We start from the raw sequence: 22009 nt of genomic DNA, 5'->3' as shown, positions 1-22009 counted from the left end.
CCATGTGTAATATTTATGTCCTTAGAGTGTCACCCTAGCCTCTCCCATCCTGGTATAAAATGACACACCTTGTGGCTGTTTCTAAGCATCAAGGGATGTCATGTGATGCCAGTATGTGTGAATAACAGCCTGCTTGTATCTAATTTTACAAACCATCCATTCTGGTCAAAGAATTCTGCTTCGTTGGTGCCCATGTGGGCCAGCCAGGTCTGATTAACCTCACTGTATGCAATTAAAAACCAAACACAACACTTCCCACATACCCCTTCCAAATGAATGTAAAGTAGTGAATGCTAGTACATCACATCCCTTTCCAGTGACTGGCTTTGCAAACATGTGCTTCAACCGATGCTCATTGCTGTTGTGCTGGAGTTTAGTCACTTCACATTGTAATCTGATGAGGCACCACCCAGAAAATTAAGGCGCAAAAAACAAAACTCCCGCCCTTCCTGCCTGGGCATTTCTTGTCATTTCACATTGTGCTGCACTACTGGGGCCAAGGACATTCTCAGGGTACTTCAACAGGACCACTGCAGTGACACAGAAATCGCCAAAGGAGATACATCTTTAGCCTAAAAAAAATCCACAAAGAGGAATTCCTCGCAGTGACTTTAGTTACCATCCACAAGGCGCACAGCCCTTGGCAAGGGGGCAAGAGGAACGCGTACTGGGCAGGCCTTGGAAATGTGGGCTGTTTCCAAAGTGTAACGAATCATCACAGTTTTTTTGCTCAGACATGCAACCCTCTCCTGCTGCTTGGCCCCGTTTCAGATCAGCCCTTTGCCCCTACTCAGCTTTCTGGCCAGGGGCTGGTAGGGAAAGCATGCAGGACCTGTGTTTCAAGGAAATCGAGATTCAAGATTGAGTCGGTTTAGGGACGAGACTGAGTATTTAACAGGGCAGCTGCGATGCAGGCTTGCGTAAGCAAAAGGACGCGCCATCAAGGGAGAAGTGTGAGTGTCAATGCAACCAAAACACGAATGGATGGTGGGCTAATGGTGAATCAGGGCAGGCCCAGATGTTTAATATTAGTCATGATAAATGGCCCATGGCAGACAGACACAAGAAGTGGCGGGTCTGCATATGGCTGTGTAATGTGTCATTAAGAAGGCCACACTGTAAAGTTGTGGGCCTGCCTGTTGCCATTTTAACTGTCAGTTTTATTTGACTGTTGTTCCTGTGGGGACAAATCTAGCGCTTTCTCCAATGGATGCAGCCGACCCCAGCAGCGGAACTGTCATGCAGTCATTGCCGGTGGGGAGGGCAGACAGGATTTGGCAGCGCCACTCAGCAATATGCACTGCCTGTATGGCATATAGCTCTGTGCTAGGGTGTCTCCGGCAAGCCAACATAGCAAAGGGGGTAGGTGGGTGGGAAATTACTACTGTGATGGGGATAGTAGGGGAAGAGTGGGTGCCAAAGAGCTGATGCTACAACTGGGTGTGTGTATATGTGGGCGGACGAGGGGGGGGGGGGGGGGGGGGGGCGGGGTAGGGGTGTTGTCACTTCATCATCAGTGCTGTGTCGGAGACTTTGGGGGCCTTGATTAATTTAATGTTGGCAACTGAGATATATATTTAGGCAGACTATCCCAATTGTTTGTTATGGCCTCTCATTGCAGCTTGTTTCAATGCTAAAATAACCCTTGTTTATTTATATGCCACTTTCCTTTGATCACCAGGTATCAGTGACCTGGCAGGATACTTACTTAGCTGTACCAATGGGCTGTTTCTGTCTCATTTATGTAGATTTTCATATTGTGCCGTTACCATAGCATCTGTGCATTGGACACTTTTTAAAAAGAATCCATCTAGCCCCAAGTGAAGAGAGATATTTTGAGTGTCTTGTTCTAGTGAGAAAGCTCAGTTCAAGAGGTGAGTTTTACATATTGATCTGACTGTGGTTCTAGGGTTGGGGTACAGTACTTTTTATATGGTAAAATAACCTAATTGTGATTAGCTAGAGGCATTTTGGAAATGGAGCGTGTTTTGTTATGACTATGCCTACAATATTGTATGTTTGCAGTGCAGATGTGCATTTATATGGTAGACACTTTGTCTAATGCAGAGCGCACCCTATATCTATTTATCTTGCCATCTCAGGGTGCCACTTACCTGAGTCTCTAGAATCATAGAATATTAGGAGTGGAAGGGACCTCAGGAGGTCATCTAGCCCAACTCCCTGCTCAAAGTAGGACCAATTCCCAGACAGATTTTTACCCTAGCTCCCTAAATGGCTTCATCAAGGATCAAACTCACAACTCTGGGTTTAGGAGGCCAATGCTCAAACCACTGAGCTATCCCTCCTCACCTCTCCCAAAAACATTAAGAAAACCAGTCAATAAGGCTGGATGATAAAGGGGCTAAGCGCTTGCCATCCATTTGATGCTTGTGAGTACAAAGGACTAATAGCGTAAGACACATTGTTACATGCTGACTTGCAGCAACCCTGCTGTTCCAGCTCTGGGCCTCTTGTGAGCAAAGTCTGCCAAGTGTTTGTTCCCCAAGCATACTACTGATTTCTATATAAAGAATGGCTTTAAAAATAAACACTTGTGTGCCTCTTAACTTAGATTATCTTATTTTTGCCATGGAAAAAACTAAATGTGAGGAATTTGTTGACATATAGTCCCACTGGAAAATATTTAGGAGCCAGGCACTATGTGCTTTACAAAACGTATTGCACACATCTTGATGATGATTTGTAACTTCATACAAAATGTATAAAATGAACTGGTTTGGTTGGTTTATGATTATAAATAAGCTAGTGAAATATAGAATAATATACACGGTAATATCTTTCATACCACCATCTATTCCAGCTAGAATGAAAACTGACTTTTTGTGCATTTTTAATATTTTCCCCACTTTCACTGATGTGCAAAAACACTTGTTTAAGCATGAGACAAACTTAAGGAAAATATCTAAATGGAAAGACATACTATCTTGCATATGTGAATAAGCATACGGACAACCACAGTGTATCAGACCTGTGTTCCAGCCAGTCCGGTATTCTGTCTCTGACGGTGGCCAGGACTAGCTGCTTCAGAAAGTGTTGCAAGAAACCATGGTGTAGTCAGACTGATGGGTTTGGACTGTAAAACAGCGGTCTGAAAGAGCTAACTTTGACTATCCCAAATCGGCACGGATAAAACAAAACCTTTATTCTACACGGCACCATCCTGTATATACTACTATTTTACAGAAGAACTGTTTTAGAAATGTTTCAAAGGAGAAACTCCAGTTGGGACAGGAGCAAGCCCTATAGGGTTTCAATGAAAGTATTCAACAGGTCCTGTTGCTGATGCCTGCAGTAAGTGCTCCGATAACATCTCTGTAATGATAAAATACCCAATGCAATGAAGAGATTGATACACGTGTTCTCCATTCTCCTTCCAGCCAGCCGCTGCATGTTCTTTATTAAGCAAAATATAAAATTAGATATGAACAACCCTTATCTCCTAAAATACAATTTATCTGAGCAAGTGCCAGATAGGCCAGCCGCAGTGATGAACTGGACTTTATCTGTTTATTAATGCAAATATCTATGATGAACTGCACATGGCAGAAAAAACTATGGAATGCCAATCTGAAATCAAAGTAAAGCATCCAAAATTGATGAGTAAAGTGTTTAAGCAAGTGCCTGGCTTCAACCATATGATCCATTGGTTACTTTTCTGCTTAAAGCTAGGCACATGCATAAACAACTTGCTGAATCAGGGACAAAATACACATCAACCAGTGACAGAAAAGGAAAAAGTAAAAATAACCATGAAAGCTTTTATTTAGAAAGTAATGCTTGCTCCACCATGATGTAATCCACTTAGGGGCTTTTCAGTCACTTTATTATTTATTGCTTGGTATCAAAAGAAATCAAACTGACATTGATTAAAGGCCATTGTGAATTGTAGTTAATGTTCATATTATTCTTTGACTAGTACGATGCATGTTTTAGGGAGAAACTGAAATAATAGGAGAGTGACATAGGAGGGAATCACAGTATGATGCAATCATGTAAACAAGAGCATATATGTATAGATTAAAACAGATTTCCCTAGTCTTATGCATAACAGGCTGGACCAAAGTAAAGCAATAATTTTAGTTGTAACAGGCATTTGAGGTTTTTTAAAAAGTGGTGAATATCAAATAAAATAATGTTATAAAGCAGGATGGATTAATAGCATTTCTGCTGCTTTTCCTCTTGGTCTCTAAGCCATATCAGCATCTTCAGTCCCCCCATCCCCCACAGGAGTTTTCTGATTATCTTGGACAATAAGCTGAGTTAAAGTAGTTCATTGTTTACACTGAAAAAGGCCATTTATATATCTTTGATCTCCCCACTGAACAATGTCTGAAATGAAATGACATGTGATTTATTTAGATTACATTAGCTATGAAGAAAAAAGGTTGAGCAGCTGACACTACCACACTAATGAGAGCCAGACGAGAGCTACAATGTCTGGCTCTGATCTTGCACTCTGAGGCTGAATGGAACCCCATTGTCCTCAGGAAGCCTCTGCATGGACAGTTCATATAGGCCAATCTAGCTGCAGGACCAGGGCTTATGGATACAGATTCATAATTCTGCAGTGCTTGACTGCAGGATTGTGTGGTTCAGCCCATTTTAAAGAGTGTGGCCACATGTGAAGTTCAGATGCAGATCTGAAACTTCTCCTTTGTGTGGGAATATACGGATTTAGGATTTTGAGTTGGGTCTATCTCTAGTAGTAATCATAGGTGCTGGAACCAGGGGTATGCCGCACCCGCTAGCTTGAAGTGGATTTCATTATATACAGGATTTACAGTTTGGTTCAATGGCTCTCAACACCCCCACTATAAAAATTGTTCCAGCCCCCCTGGTAATAATATAGAGTAGGGTTCTGTCACAGGCTGGACAACAAAGGCAAGAACTCAAGTGGGAAATATTATGAGACCAATAGACCAAGGCCCTGATGCTGCCATCTGATCTGCACCGGCAGACTCTTATGCCTGCACAGAGACCATTGCAGGGGTTCATATGCACAGAACAGATTACAAGACTGGGGCCTACATGATGCAGACAATAGGCCAAACATTGCCCTGAAAGACACCTCTTGCAACCTCACTGGCATCAATAGGGTTTGCATGTGTGTGTGAAGGCAGAATTTAGCTTAGTCTGATTCCTAAAAGCTCCCGTCTAGTGAATGAAGCAAGAGACTTCGTGTTAATACAATTAAATGATACTCTAGTTTATTTCTCTCTCTCATTGATCCTGGAATGGGAGGATTCCTAGCTTCACCAACAATTACTGCAATTCTTTAGTAGCGTTTTCACTCTAGAAGGAGCTTGGTTGATTATCTACTACTTATAAATAGGATCAATATATAAAATCTCTTCAAACTTAATACTCATGGAAAAATAGAAAACTTTTCGAGCATCGGGCTCTCACTCAGCTCTGTATTTCTGACACTTCCTCTGCCACCAGATAAAGGAGCAAGGAATCACAGAGGAATACTTCTAGCTTGGCCTTCTGAACAGGAGGGACTCTAAGTTTGTCAGCGACCAGAGCAGCAGTTACATCCCACGTGTGCCAAGAGTTTTGTTTGTATACAGAGAAAGCAAAGGACGTAGAAGTTGGCTGCTCTTTTGTACAGTCTGAGCACAGAGAAAGAGAAAGCCGTTGGCGTCCAGACAATGGTGCATTAACTTCTCAGACTGACGTTTACACAGTGCCTCCAAACTGCTTTGTTAGGAGACTTGACATCGGGATTAAACGCTATGCTGATTGGCTAATACTGTGGACAAAACTCTAGAATCACAGTCACACTTTACTACAAGATCAGACTGTACTACAAGGACAGTTTGAACCTCGCCCCCATGAAATCACACTTCAAACAAAAACATACTCCAACAGCTTTTTTTAAGACAGATGAGCAGGTATGAGGTTAGTCCTTCAGAACAGCTGTCTGTCTGTGTCTGTCTGTCTCCATCAGGATAATTAATAGCCATCTTGCACTGAAAATGAGCTAGTCCAGCCATTCCTTACCTTATTCCTTTTACTTTCCTTGGCCCCTTTTCCCCTAGAGGTTTCCTGATGTATATTCTTTTAATCAACCCTCATCTTTTTATTTCTTGTTGCTGTAACAGTCTAAGTGTCTTTTTTTTGTTGCTGTGGTCGTCTCACTAGTCCCTGATCATCTGCAAGACGGCCCAGCGGGGTTGACACAGTGTGAGATGAGGCAGACAGGCATTGCCAGCAAAGCTTTCCTACTGCAGCAAGTGCAGTGCTGAAATCAGATGATTTCTAAGACGTCTAGGGGGACAAAGCCTTTCTTCTTCCCACAGTACACTTTGATAAAGCCATCATGTTCCTTTTCAGAAGTCACGCAGATCTGAAGTTAAAGAGGAGGGGAAATAGTCAGATAAACAGCCACTTTATTCCATGAGCAAGTACTTACTGTGTGGGGGAGACTTTGTGCTTATAAAGCCTGTATATAGAACTGTCTCCTTTATATTTCAACTCCAAATGTAAGAAACTCCACCTCCATATATAAAGTGATCAAGGGTTTCTTTTTGAAGTGCCAATATACACTTGCAGTTTTCTCTGGCATCAGTGGGAAGTGTCTTCTATCAAGGGTTTTGAAGCAGGGACTCTCACTTTGCGTGTGATTGTATAGTGTCTCTGACAATGGGAGCCAATCATGAGTGAAGCATCTGGACTCTACTACAATACTAAGGTTAAAGAATATATTCTCTGAAGTGACTAGTGATTTTAGGTAGTGTAGTTTTAGAGGGCCCAGCTAGAGACACCATTAAGAGGCCTGCCTTTTACACATTACTGAGCAGCTGTCTTCTAAAAATCTGGCCCTGTAAAGTTTATCAACTGGGCAAGCAACAACAAACAACGCATCCCAAATCACTTTAATAAATGTAAGCCAACATGTACAATGTGGTGCTAAGGATCCGTACACTTCCAGAAAACAAGCTATTGAAATCAAACAGCATTCCAAGGTTAGGCATAAAACAGATGCATCCACAGCAGTGATGTGGGGCACTGAACGGTCTCTCTGATGGACTCTTGCATCCTTGACACCATGCCAGCTGAACTATCACTTCATGGTGTTGTCTCTGAACAGGGGAGAATATGCTGCCAGTATGTGCAATATTTAGCTACTCAGAGGACATGCCACTAACACATGGCCCTAAAATATATCTAATTGCATAATTTTCAGATGGATGATGATTTATATTTATTACATTAGTACCTAAATGCCTCATCTTAGATTAAGGCCCAATTCTGGTAGGTATTGTACATATGTATAGGCTCAGATCCTCCAAGTTATTTAGATGCCTAACTTCTAATGGGCATAATTCTTCATGGGTCAAAGAATATCACTTATTCACATAGTCACAAAAGTCTCGTTTCATCCCCCTCTGCAATAACTGAACAATGGCAGGCTGGGCTTTCAAAGGGTTTTTGATCTTGCTGCTGATTCCCTTCAGAGCTCCCACTGCTGTCAGTGGTAACACCCTCTATGAAACTGTGGCAGATTTAGTTCATAATTAGGTGGGAGGATCTAGTTTCATAGAAGTAAAGGGAGCATTAGGCCACTTACTCTGGCCTCCTGTATATAACAGGCCATTAAATTTCATCCAGTTACCCCTGTGTTGAACCCAGTAACTGGGATTAGACTAAAGCATTTTAGTCCTCAGACTAAAATGTTTTGTGCCAGACTGAGATGTCACCTGCAACCCAAGCCCCCTGCAGGGGAAGAGAAATGATTAGGTAGGATAGACCCAAATGATCCTAGCAGGTGATCCACACTCCATGCCACAGAGAAAGGCGAAAACAATCCAAGGTCCCTGAAAATCTGACTTGGGGGGGAAAATTCCTTTCCAACCCCAGATCTGGTGATCAGTTGGACCCTCAGCCCATGAACAAGATTTACCAGCCAGGCCTCTAAGAAAGAGCCTTGAGCACCTCAGAACCCCTGTCCAGTGGCCTGTCTTCAGCTGTGGTCAATCCCTGATGCTTCAGAGGAAGGCAAAAAACCAAAGACAGAATACATTTGGCCAATTGTGCATTGGGTAAAAATATTCCTTCCTGATCCCTGTAAGGAACGGCCTGTCCAAAGACATTTCTCTTGCAAGCTTGTAATACTCTAGTCCTTGCCTGTGGGAACCTCCAGCTGGCATTCTGCCAGACATCAGGTCTTAGGAGGCTGTAACAGCTGCAAGAACTTAGATCAGGTGCTCCAAGCTGTGCAGCAGGCCAGATCAGCCCCTAGCTACCTCAGGGATTGGGGGAATGCAAAGGTGGCTTTAAGCTGGTTTTCTCCCTTCCTTCACCTCTCGGGGGTCCTGCATCGATCAGAGCTTGGCCAGCTTCAAGCATTGGCCACAAGCTGTAATCTTTGGACCTGATTCTTATCTTGCTCAGGGGTAAATCAGGAGTTACTCTGTTAAAGCACTGTAAAGGGCATCTAAGTTAATGGAGACTGAAGCCCCTTATTGCTAACTGTTGTCACATTAGATTGGGACCCTGCACAGTGCCTCAGCTACTACGTGGAACTAGTGCTGCTGATAAATGCAAAACAATATTGTGGCTTTGGGGGGAGGGCGGGGGAGTGAGAGACTACTGCTTTTGGGCACTTACAGCTTGCTGTATCCAATTGGAATCTGCTTAAAACAGCACCTACTCATGCTGACATGTTCATGCATGGGAGGCTGCCATACTGCCAAAGCACATGAGTAACTGGGAAGCAACTCCCCAATAAATTAGCAACACAGACACTGAAACACTGCCGCTGGTTCATGAGGTTAGAAATGGTGTAAGTGACCATTTCTCAGGCTATTTCTAAGATAGCGGGTGGTCCGAGGAGAGAACTGGAGGCAGAAAACATGATCTAATATTAGAAAGTCACTTCCCAATTCTTTGTTTCTATTCTATTTAAAAAAAAAAAAAATTGCTGGGATCCTGACTGTTCCCTGAACTTGGCAACATATTCTGACCCTGAAGAATTCTTGTCCATCACTTTTCCCTTAACAGATGGGCAAGATGAATGATTAGGAAATGATCTTTTAAACTGCACAATTATTAATAGTCTCCAACTCACATGAGTCCTATACTTTGCATTTTGCCATCAGAGCAAAAGGCTCAAGTGGAAAATAGTCAAACAACAACTCTGAGCTTTTGCTGATTTTCACTGCTGTCTCTTATTTTCACCCCAGAATGTTCCCCTGGCTCCTGCATGTCTTAAAACACCATTTCTCATTGCCATGCCATGCCTTGGTTTCCATCAAATCGTAATTTGGATACAAACTCACTACAGTTTTTAGCAGGAATTTAGAACTTTAGAAAGGTGTCAGATTGACAGTCCTGGAGGCTGATGCCCTCTATGTAGCTGTAAAACTGGTGTGGCCATGTAAGCGTCCCTAGGTTGTCTTGCCAATTCATTTCAATCCTGGCCTGAAATCTCCAACTCTGGGACCTGAGGGTAGTTCAATCGCCCCATTCATTCTTTTTGCTTCTCGATTGAAACTGCCAGCCAGGATGGCAGTTGTGATGATGTATTTTGTGCCCACTAGCGCCCTAGCATTTGGACTGAGAGCACCAGCTCGTTCCACACAGGTTACCAAAGAACGTTCAGATGGTGATGACTACCAACCGGGCTGGATTTGACTCACTAACAGACTAATGCAAGGCTCCAGAGTCCATTCCCAATCCGCTGTGTTAGCCAGTCCCTTTAATACAACAGGGATACAGATTTCAAGTCGCCAAGACATTGATAACTTCAGCTCCAAGAATGGCATGGAGGAAGATCTGCCCTCCATTGATCTGAGGGAAGTGAGTTTGGCCTAAATTTTCAAACATAATTAGTGTTTTTTGGGGGGGGGAACCTCAATTTTAGGTTCCTAAGATACCTTAAAGGGGCCTGGTTTTCAGACAATGCTGAGCAACTATCCAGGAAAAATCAGGGCCCTTTACAGTATTTCGGGATGGGAACTCAAAAACTTGCTAGGCTGGGAGCATGAGTTTCAGTGTGCTTAGGGACAGCAAAGTCTAAAGCTGTGTTAGTACAAAGCCCTGAGAGTCTATCCAGTTATTGGGCTTGGGTGTTCTAACAGCATGTCAGTACAATATTGCGATGTAGCAGTGTCCAGTTATAAGCACAGAGGCTAGTTCTGTAGTTGTAGCAATGTCTCTTTCCTGGGAGGTTCTTTATGTAATAGAAACAATTTACATTGCCGTGTTTTGATAAATGCGTCGATCCTTCTGCTTAGTTTTTCAGGTCTCTCTAGTTACTCCTCTATGATTTGCTGCACTGTACACTATGGAAAATTACAACTCCCCTTTTTGAAGGCATCTGCTTATCCAAGAAGCAAAAGACTGGATTAAAGGACTGACTGTTAGCCTTGGGTATGAATTTCTTTGCCACCTTGGACCTTTTGGATTACAGTAGTTCAACTTTTTGGAAGCACAGGGGACCAGATCCTCAGCTCATATAAAATGGTGTAGCTCTATAGACTTCAATGGAGCTACTCCAATTTACAGGAGCTGCCGATCTGGCTCAAGGCTTTTTTTCCAGTGTTCATTTCCTTTGTTTTAAATTAGGGAGAATAATAAACAGAGGTTCAAACAATAGATTATTTAGAGTCCTTGAAAGGCCATTATGGTCAAAATGTTAATTTTATTGTTAGTTATTTTTCAACCATAGCTCATATAATGATATATATTTAGATATGTTTCAATATGCAGATTTCTTTTTTTGAGCAGAGTTTCACTTAAGACCTGCTAACGTATAAAGGGAGGGCTGTAGAATCTGTGTTATTGAACTGATATGCTGGGTCAGACATTTCAGGCTAGAGAAAGATTTTCACATCCAGGTGAGGACACAATCTCAAATGGGAAAGTTTACACAACTAGTGGCATGCAAGAGTTTTGTTTCAAAATCTGAAAACCTGCAAAAGTTGGCTAGCTTTGGTTTCAAACTCAAAAATAAGGGCCTGCTCTTACTCTCCTGAAATCAACAGCAAAACTCACGTTTTTTTCTAGACGGTAATATCTTTTATTGGACCAGCTTCTCTCACCAACAGAAGTTAGTCCAATAAAATATGTTACCTCACTCACCTTGTCTCTCTAATATCCTGGGCTACAACACTGCATACACATTTTTTTTTTAGGCGGCACAGAATTGAGCACTATAGAGAAATTTTTCTTCTGAACCAGTTTCAACCTGCACAAGCCTGTCACTGAACCCTAGCATGAAAAATGTTGATGTCTTTGAAGAATGCTTTTTTCCTAGGCTGAGTTTCATCTTTCATAATGAATTTTTCAAGAGCTCTTATGTGAAGTGGAACCCTTACATAATACAAGAGAGGGAGGAGCAAAATGTGCTGTTTCCCTTCTCCTCCTTAGCATAATAATAATATATGGAGATATCCTATCTCCTAGACCTGGAAGGGACCTCAAAAGGTCATTGAGTCCAGCCCCCTGCCTTCACCAGCAGGACCAAGTACTGATTTTGCCCCAGATCCCGAAGGGGCCCCCTCAAGGATTGAACTCACAACCCTGGGTTTAGCAGGCTAATGCTCAAAGCACTGAGCTACCCCACCCTGTCTACACAGCCTAAAGAAGCAGGCCTCCCAACCCAAATCGAGAGACTCCGGCTAGAGTGGCTTGTCCTAGACTCTAAAACATAGTGATGTAGACAGTGCTTTGCAGTTGTGGCTCAGGCTCTAATGCCCACCCCACTCCCTAGGTTTCAGAGCTCAAACTCCAGCTCAAGTTGCAATGTCAACGTGCTGTCTATAAAGGTATTTTTAGAGTGCTAGCACAAGCCCTGCTAGCCTGAGTCTGCTGATCTAAGCTCAGAGGCCTGCTTCTGCGGGCTGGGTAGACATACACTCAGCATCAGCTTTGCCATAAAGGTTTGGATGAACCTGAAACTCAAAGTGTTTGAAACTGTGCAAAGCAAAGACACAGGCAGACGTGCTCACGGTGCCTAGGATGCTGAAAATCTCTTTGCCTGTATTTGAAAATAGCCTGTATTTTTGTCTATGATTATGAATTTTTGCTGCCGATTTGATATAATATTGTGCATACAAAAATTTCCTCATTTTCTGCACCGGGCACTTTAAGGTTTGTATATTCTCTTCCTGACGTGCATACATAACACCCACTAACGCGGCAGGGAGTTATGTTCAAGCATCAACAGGAGCATCCTGCAGTATGAAAGCCCTTGGTGACAAGCACTGTATTTGAAAATGAGAAGCTCACATTAAACTCAATGGGCCAGGTCGCTGTTGGCGTAACCCCACTGACTTCATTGTCACATATGCTTTTCGTATGACTTCTGGGCCAGCACAGATTTTGACCCAGTCAATTTACATCCATGTAAAATGAGGAGAATCTGTGCTAATATAATTTACATTAATTTGTTAAATGAATTATGCAGTTTTCCTAGCTAAAGAGAAGCCTGAGCTCTATGTTTGGGACTGAAGAATCTCTCCTTTTCCTTCAAAAGCTAGGCTGGCATGAGTGGTGAACTGTGTAAAGCAGGTATATTAGCCACACTTGTGTCCAAAGCTGAAAAATGTTAAGTATTTTCCAAAAAAATATGTCAAAAGGAATGAACATTTTTCATTTCATTCAAAAATTTCCACTGAAATTTTTGGGGTTTTGATTAAACCAATCTCCCTACATGAATCTTTCTTGTTTTTCATTTTTCTTCCCCTTTTTTCCTTTCCCATTTTCTATTTCCAGTGGCAAAATAGAAAAGAGGAATGGAGAAAAAGAGAGACAAACAAACATTTAAAAATTGATTTTTGAAAAGTAAACCTTTTAATGAAAAACCATAGCAAAAACATAGTTTTTGGTGAGGAAAAATTGTAATGGTCAAAAAGCCATTTTTTGTTTTAAAAAAAAGTTCAATGATCCAGACTTGTGCCAGTTAAGTACAGCCCTGTGTGGGGGTCAGACCACCTCAGGGATAGTCCCAGGATGACGAAAGGGATTCCTTTGTGGAAGTTGTGCCAAGTGGCATGGAGGTTCCTTGCACCTCCCCTCCTGCATCTCCCTGAAGTGGGTGGTCATAATTTGACCTCCTACATTTATTCCTTCATTAGATTTTGTTCTCAGTCTCTACATCTTTTCCCCAGATCCCTCTGAATTTACTTGTTCACTCTGCCTGATCTCTGTGCTCTATTTTCCATTGAACACATTTTCCCCTTCTTCACTCCCTTTCCCCCAGCTTCTCCTAAGCAGACAGAGAACCCATAACATTCAAGTTGAACTTCAGTGTTTGCATGGGTTTGGAATTAAGCAAGACAAGTTTGCTCGTCCTTACTAAAAGGGAACAAAGGGGTTGACAGACAGGACGAATTAGTCCACCTCTGTTCATCTCATATATTGAATTGAAACAATGAGCTGCTCCTGATGATAGCTCCCATGCAATCCTATTATGAAAGAAGGACAATAGGATGGTTTCATGTTTGGAGACAAGTGCCAGACTTTATATCAGATCTTTTAGAAATTATAGTTTTATGGGAAATGATACAAGAAAACTGATCCATAGCATTTACAATGGTAGTCATGTTAACTGACAGGATATCATGTGCTTAACATTATAATCTGATTTAATCACACAAATCATCTGTCAATCTACCTTCATGTTGCCACATCACATTCACAGCGCTAGATTCCCCACTCCCTTCCCCCTTACCTAGTCATTCACACCAGTGCAAAGTGGTTTAAACCCCTACTATACTGATTGGATCATGTTTTTCCCATCCTTTTGCACAGATGAAAATAACCACTCAAGGTGCAGGGCAGTGGAAAATCAGGCTCACAGTGAAGACATTTGCATCAATTTACTGTGATGGTAAAATACTTCATGCAGCTTATCTCACTTTAACAGCTTCAATGCTGCCTAATGTACTTGCTGCAGGAAGGCAGTCAAACTATATAATCCAAGTACTGCTCTTCCAATATCTTATTTACAGGGCTGATGTTGCCACAAAATATTAGCACTTAGACATTCTTCTACATCAAAGGGGTGAAATATCCTAACCCATCATCAAACTGAAGTGCTAACAAATGTCACAAGCAAATGCTACATTAAAGAAACATTAGGGGCCAAATTCTATGCTGACCTAGACACCCCTCCCCCCCACATTCAACCGCATTAAGGTCAGTTGCATTGCAGAGAGTGCAAGTTAGCACAGAATTTGGCCCCTAGGGATACGAGATGTGATGCAAATCTCCAAAGGAAAGAAAAAGCCCCATGAAGAGGGGAAAATAATTAGCTCTATCAGGATGTACTAAGAAAGATTTCAAGCTGATGTCCCTTTGTATCAGAGATCCTAGGCTATATTTTTTCCCTTAGTTGTTCGTTTCCTTAGTTATGTTACTGTGTTTGTCACAGTGTTGATGTTCTTTTAATGTAGAATGGGCTAAATTCTGCTTTCATTTATGCCAGTGCAATCCCATAGAAGCCCTCCACTGACTTCAATTGGATCCATTCAGTATTCAGGAAAAGTAGTTACAAAATCAAATTTGAAATAAGAACACACCAAAGGCGTATCCCCAGATGAAAGATATGCCCATCATTTTGTGTGCGCATTTAAAAACAATATGAAAGAGGAGGATTTGATCAAAGACCTTCAGAGTGAATAGATTGTGTGAGTTCAGTGAAAAAAATATTATACAGGGGTGTTTTTAAAAAAATCAGTGTGTAGGAATGAGAGGGAAAGGGAGGAACAAGGAGTTATGGAATGATAAGGCATTTAAAATGATAATGAAAAGATATCTAAGGATGGTGTTATCTTAACTGCTCCCTTTGAAGTCAAGCCTTTGGGAATTGGCATTGGTGGGAGCAAGGTCAGGCCCAATGCAAAGCAGTTTTGAAAATCCCATCCTGAATTATTTGGATGCCTCTAGTTGTTCACATATTGCCCCATGTATCAGCATTCCCGTCACTATTACCCTCAACCTCCCCTTCCCTCTTATTGTCTGTTAAACACTTTTGTTGAGTCTTGTCTTGAATTAAGCCCCAGTTCTGCAACAAACTTACATATGTGCTTAACTTTATGCATTGTTTGTTGTCCCATCTGAAGTCACTAGGACAATTCACAGTCTGTAAAATTAACCATGTCCATAAATCTTTGTGGGATTGAGGATTTAGACCATAAACTCTTTGAGGCACAACCTGTCTTCCCAGTGTTTGGTACAGCTGGTCAGAATTTTCTGACAAAACATTTTTTCCGTGGAAAATGTTGATTTGTCAAAATCAAAACTGTTTGCAGGAAAGGGTTGGTTTTCACGAATATCCTGATTTTTTTTTAAAAAAACAAAGTGTATAAAAGGTTGAAAAATCTTGTTTTGAAATTTTCAAAACAAAAAGTTTCATTTTCTGGTTCAAAATGACTTTGTTTTGAAATTTGAGTTAGTTTATATTAAATAAAGGTTTTAAAAGGCCAATATAAATGAAATGTATCAAAATTGTTGAAAAGAAACATTTAGATTGGCCTGATCTGAATTTTTTTTCAGATATGTTCATGAAAATTTTTGATATTTTGATTTTTCAGCCTGAGTTGGCATATGAAGAAATTTTAAAATCTTGAAAACTATCAGGGGATGAAAAAACAGTTTCCTACACAGCTCTAGTGTACATACAATGAGGCCATGATCCTGACTGGGGACTAGGTATTACCACAATATAAATAATATTTACTGAAAAAAATTCTGTGTGCTGTGAAAGTCTGCTCATGGTTTCTTTGCACACCCAAAACGTCTAATGAAATCAAGCAGATTACTGGATACACTAGTATCAGAGGGGTAGCCGTGTTAGTCTGGATCTGTAAAAAGCAACAAAGAGTCCTGTGGCACCTTTAAGACTAACAGATGTATTGGAGCATAAGCTTTCGTGGGTGAATACCCACTTCGTCAGACGCAAACTGTGTCCTTAATATACAGTAAATGGTGTACTTCACTTACTTGGTTCTCTTTCAGAGTAATCTGTCCTTGCTCCTTGCATCCGATAAATGTTCTGACGCACTTGAAAATCTTTTCGTCTTGTTGCACTCTCTGAACAAAATTAGCGGGAAAAAATCCTATTCTGTCCTCAATTCTCCCCTGCAGAGCAAGCACATTGACAGAAGAATGACCTTCATACTCATTATAAATACCATTAATTTATTTTGTTAAAGGATATAGAGTATTTGGCCCATACCTTCCACCAGTCTTCATTAGAATCCTCCAGCAGTGTGATCATATCACCTGGTCTATAATTAGAAAGGACAGATGTCGGGAATTTCGATTAAGATGTGTCTTAATTGCAACAGCACATCAGCATTCATAGTGAAATTCTCTTAGAAGGGTAACCCAGCCTTGATCGTTATATCTCATTAATCACTACATGTGGATCCATGAAGCAATGAGAACTTCCTAAGTCAGATAGGAGTACAGAAGCAAAATCTCCATCTGCCAGGTGAGAGAGGGTCAAACTCTGCTCTCAGTTATACAAGTGCAAAGCTCAGTGATGCCAGCATAGTTGGACCATTGTAACTGGGTGCAAAATTTGTCCCATTGAATTCTCCTGTGCATTTTGATGCCAAGGTAGAGCTATCAGGTCCCGCATGGCTCTGCTGATACTCCCACAAGCTGTAACATTTTTTACCTGCAGCTGAGTGGGGACAGAATGAAGTCAGTGGTGCTGTGCCAATAAATACCAGCTGAGGATTTGGCCCTGTGTTCTTTGCACTGGCTCATGTTAGCGGCAGTTTGGCAGGTACAATACCAGGGTGAACACACTGAGGGATTTTTGCCTCACAAGCATAATCTCTGGCCCAGCAACCTGACACATGGAAGGGGAGAGTGCATGTGACATCATTCTATAGAATGGGACAGTCTTCTCCTTTCTGTGTTCTGGCCGGTGAGCCACGGACTGGTGAGGGTTGCATTAGGTGGAAGTTGAGGGGCACATGGCCATGACCCCCATTTTCCCCCATCCTCTTTGATGTGATCCTGTGCTCCCTAGAGTGGAAGGACTACTATTGTGCCTGGCTAATGCAGGCACTTGGCAGAGAGAAGGCGCCTTTAACCCTCCCCCAACGTCATCCATTCTAGGGCCCTAAGGTTTGGCCCAATATGGCCCTAAGGTTTGATCCACACAGAGCCTGGGCCCTACTCCCATTCAGTTTTGCTGCTGAATTCAACAGGAGCAATAAAGGGCTGTGAAAGTGGTGGGTGATATATTAAACCAAATTTCACCGTACCTCAGCAATTAGAACCTGACATCCCAGTTTAGAATACACAATCTCCTCCCCTCCTTTTTATAGAAAGACCTTTGTTGTAAGATGGCAAATCCTATGTGATGTACTTTGCTTCCAATTTAGTCTGAAACTGCTTAGAAATACCCATTTGTAACAGGGATCACCATGTTACATGAAGGCATTAAATATTGTTGGGACACAGAATCTTATCAGCCAGGTTCTCGTGCTGTTACTGCTAAAGGAAGGCAGCAGGAAAACAGTTTTATTTAACTGACAAATATAATTAATCAGCAGGGATGTAATTCTACACAGAAATGTCTTTTTGATTCAAATGGGACGTATTTACCTTTATAATGTGTGGAGTCATGCTGTAATTGCTGAGTATCAGAAGGCAGCTGACTAGTTACAGCCTCAGGCTGGGAGAATAATTTGGCCAGAAATATTAGCCTACTCCAACTTGCCATATTTGAGTCTGCTGGGCTCATCCCTAATATTGCAGCATTAGTGCAGCAGATATCTGAAGACCCACTTTGGTGCTGCATCAAGTTGTTACACAAACATGACACACTGTGCTGTTGGAAGTAAGTTCTGCCCACTTCCCAATGTGACCGGCTCCAAGAATTCTGTTCTGCTGGGTGTGAGCCTTTCCTTGGGGCAATGGGGGTTCTGAATTCACTGAAATTAATGGGCAATAGCTGAACCCTAATTTCTCCAGCTTTCCCCACATCCTATCTTGAACTCCTTGTACAAGAGTGATGACATCACAGAACCATAAAGCTTCCAGTCTTCTTGGAACATGTCAGGAACTGATTGGACAGCGTGCACCAGTGACGGCACATCAGACCTGGGTTTGATTCCTAGCTACGCCACTTAAAAGCCAGACCCACTCCCATTAAAGTCAAGGGACTGAGTCTTTATTTTCTCTGGGCAGGTCTTCACTACGGGGGGGGTCGATTTAAGATACGCAAATTCAGCTACGCGAATAGCGTAGCTGAATTCGACGTATCGGAGCTGACTTACCCCGCTGTGAGGACAGCAGCAAAATCGACCTCCGCGGCTCCCCGTCGACGGCACTTACTCCTACCTCCGCTGGTGGAGTAAGCGCGTCGATTCGGGGATCGATTGTCGCGTCCCGACAAGACGCGATAATTCGATCCCCGAGAGATCGATTTCTACCCGCCGATTCAGGCGGGTAGTGTAGACCTAGCCTCTGTCTTCCCCTTTATCAAATGGGGATAATAATGCTTGCCAACGATTTTAAAGTGCTTTGGGCCATCTTTCAAAAGGTATTTAGGCATCTAAAGATTCACACAGGTGCCTAGTGGAATTTTCAAAACGACCTAGGTGTCTTACTCCCATTGGTTTAGACAAAAATCTAACCCGTAGTGACCAGTGTGAATCCAGCCCAGGTCAGTAGCGACCAAACAGCATTGCTATCTGGTGATTATTTGATGCTCTTCATTGTGGTGGCTTTGGGCCACACACAAAAATCTACCACCATAACAAGTGGCACTAATCGAAAACTTAGCTGGCATCTCAACTGAGAAGGCAAGTCAATCCAAAGCAGTCCTCGTTTATCAACCATCAGGACGGACTGCGAGGCACATTTTTATACCTTGTTGTAAGGGTGTGGGAGGACTCTGGCAGGGGATGAGTACGTGGTTCAGCTGCTGGGTTATTAGACATCCTTGGGAAGCATGGTTACATTACATTTTAAGATGGTGCTCCTTTTTAATCGAATGAGTGAGTGCATAAACCAAAATAAATCAATAATGCAAAATGAGAGTCCAACATGCAGAGCATTTAGACATAGGGGCTCTGGATTCCTAGCAAATGTCATCCTGCATGTGGCTATTTTCTATCCAGTTATCACACCTGAAACAAAGCAGTCATGGAAAAATGCTAGCCATGCAAAATGCTAGCTCTATCTTGAGCAAGGAGAGGGCACAGTTGAAAACTGGGAAATAGAAAGATGCTGAAGAGTGGGACTTTTCTTGAGTGACTTTGTAAGCATATGTAAGCAGAGTCAGAATGAGCTCTACCCTGACATCTGGTGGTGAGCTGTGGAAAAGGACTTCAGGGGCTGATCTCGTTTGCATGGGCACATCTCCCGCCCCGCCTAGCATGATGGACTGCTTGCCCAAATGGTCATTTTGGTGCTGTGGGATCCCCAGTCTCTTTGTTACTGGGGCAGGAGTAATAAAGTGTTGTTATCCTGGTTATGTGAATCAAGGACAGTAGAACTGTACTTGGCATTTTATGATGGAGGGACTCACCCTCAACTAAGTAGCACTTGCTAGGCAAGGGACATGGGTTCCAAAGCCCAGTGAATTGAGAAATGCTGGGGACAGGCATATGTATCTAGTAGTGTGGGGCTGCAAACACCACTTTGACACCCCCTGCCATGGTGTAATAATAGAGTTAATTTTGACTCAGTTAGGAGTCTTGTTAGGTGCTGCAGAGCTGTAATCACTAATTCCTAGGTCTAAGCATTAGACCTACTTTTGACTAGTGGTTCTGAGTGTGCCACACTGAGGCTCCTCCTACTAACAGCAGAAATCATCGAGAACTGAAAAACACTAAAGAGCTGAAGTTACTAAGAGCTGAAATCACTAAGAGCTGTGTTAAGTAGAGGGGGGCCTGAAGACAAGTTGGTGAGTGGCTAGCAGGATGGCTAGCAGAGAGGAGCGGCTAGCAGGATGGTTGGTGGAGAGGCACAGCTGGCAGTGAAGACTGTAGCAGAACCCCAGGGAGAGACGTGGCAATCGGCCATCAACCCGAGCAGCGGAGCATGTAAGATGCCCCCATACCTTTCCCCCACTTCCACCCAGGCTGGGAGATAAACTCTGCAGATGAACTTCTGAACTCTGGGAGGCTGCACTGACCAAGCACAGAAACTGTGGGTGGGGTGACTGTTGGGTTGCTGGACTTAAGACCCTGAGGGGAAAAGGACACTGCCAAACTTACTTGGGAGCGGGTCTTTTGCTCATGATTTGTGTTATCAATCCTGTTTGTAGTGTTTCCCCAACATAATGCCGCATTGTTTTCCTCCTTTATGAAAAGGCTTTTGCTACGCTCAGCCTCTGTGCTTGCAAGAGGGGAAGTATTGCCTCTTAGAGGCACCCGGGGGGTGGTATGTAATTGTCCCAGGTCACTGGGTGGGGGTTCGAGCCGGTTTTGCATTGTGTTATTGAAACGGAACCCCTAGATACTGAACCCGGCCCTTGTTGCTGCCAACTCTTATGGGCAGAAGGGTTACATATATTTTATTGGAGTCAGCATCTGACTGGTTTGACCTTGGGTAAATCATGAAGAGAGATGATTTGTTTTGTGAACTGTGCCCAAAGCAGCCAGCACTCCTAGAGCCTATTAAAGTCTCTGCAACAAACTACTCACTGTGGGCCTCTGTCAAAGCCCAGGGTAGTCAATGGAAAAATTCCCTTTGACTTCAGTGGGGCTTTGGACAGGCCCTGTTAGACTGGACAAGGCAGCACTAGTGCAGGGTTAAATGAAAAAGTGCTAAAGAAAAGATATTTGAACCAGAAGATTTTGCAGTTCAAACCAACCTTCCATATATTGTACACGAAAACACACTAGCAGCCATTCACCACCTTGAGAGCCTCCTCATTCCCCTTTTCTGAGACAAAATCGCTGTGTGGGGGAGGGTAGGAGGGGAGGGAGCAATCAGTTATATAACACTTAGAAGTTCCGACCTTGTCACTAGATCTGGTTAGAAAATGGGATTCTTTTTCCTGTGGAAATTTTTTTGTCAAAACCCCCCAAATTTAAAACCTGATATTTTTTCAGTTTTTTTGGTTGCTGAAAATTGAATTATTTTTGGCCAAAACAAAACAAAGTTTGTCGTTTTCTGATTAAAAAAAAATCTAAAATTTCAGGGAAAGCAGATGCTGCAAAAATATGTATTTAGCTGAAAATCCAATTTTCTGTAAAAAAATTGTCAACCATCCCAAAAGAGACGTCAGCACTTAGGAACCTAAGTCTCACTGAAAGTCACTGAATGGGACTTAGAGCATAATTATCAAAAGCGCCCAACACACTGGACTTGACTTGAAAGTTTTAACCATTATTTTCTTTGTAAAAAACTTGTCCTCAACTCTGTAGCATTTTTCATAAGTGGAAAGAGGGAAAGAATACATAATTAAATAGCTGTGAGACCATGTTTATATAAATAATATAATACAAATATGCATAGCAAAATTAGAATTAAAAGTACAACACTAATTTAAGTCTGCACCATTCTCAGTTTTCTTGGGTCAAATCAATAAGTAAATATGTCAGCACTTTACCTCATCTCCAAGTCTTCATTCTCTTGTGGTACAAATTTGTACAAGGCAACGTAGGTGTGCATTTGTAATGTGTCTTTATAAAGAGGTCCCTTTAAGGGGGGGAAAAACAGATAAGAAAACCTGTAAGTTTCTGGCTGCTAGAATTGCCATGCCCTCGATAGAGATGGGTCTGAGATGTAATATTTGGCTCCAGATCTGAACTTTATTGAACTCTGGGGCCTTTCAATCCAAGATTTTGGTTCATCCCATTACACACATAGGGACAAGATGCAGAGTTGGCTCTAAATCAAAGAAATGTTTAAGTTTTAAGAGGGTATTAGGGGATAAACATGACTTCTGAAGTTTGCAACAATTAGACCCTCTAGAACCACAGGTTCAAGTTCTGTCAGAGCTGACTCAACTTTTCATCCTCCAGAAGCAGATAAAGAGTGCTTTGTGCATATTTTGGGT

General features: G+C 42.3%; 1 protein-coding gene across 1 annotated transcript in view; it reads right to left on the bottom strand.

Annotated features, from left to right (window-relative positions):
• Positions 1-5426: 5426 nt before the first annotated feature.
• The window catches only part of LOC112109101 (SH3 and cysteine-rich domain-containing protein), a 108748-nt gene continuing 92165 nt past the window's right edge, over positions 5427-22009 (bottom strand). Inside the window, exons 8-11 of the mRNA XM_024203491.2 lie at positions 21560-21648; positions 16211-16262; positions 15976-16113; positions 5427-6370 (exon numbers count right to left, since the gene is read on the bottom strand). Coding sequence (XP_024059259.1) covers positions 6272-6370; positions 15976-16113; positions 16211-16262; positions 21560-21648 — 378 coding nt within the window. The 3' untranslated portion in view covers positions 5427-6271. The remainder of the gene's footprint in view (positions 6371-15975; positions 16114-16210; positions 16263-21559; positions 21649-22009) is intronic.

Source organism: Terrapene carolina, unplaced genomic scaffold (assembly GCF_002925995.2).
Source record: "Terrapene carolina triunguis isolate 2854851 unplaced genomic scaffold, T_m_triunguis-2.0 Scaffold33723, whole genome shotgun sequence".
NCBI classification, from domain to species: domain Eukaryota; kingdom Metazoa; phylum Chordata; order Testudines; family Emydidae; genus Terrapene; species Terrapene triunguis.
The sequence above is the reverse complement of the archived record's forward strand: the minus strand, read 5'-3'. Positions and strand labels throughout refer to the sequence as shown.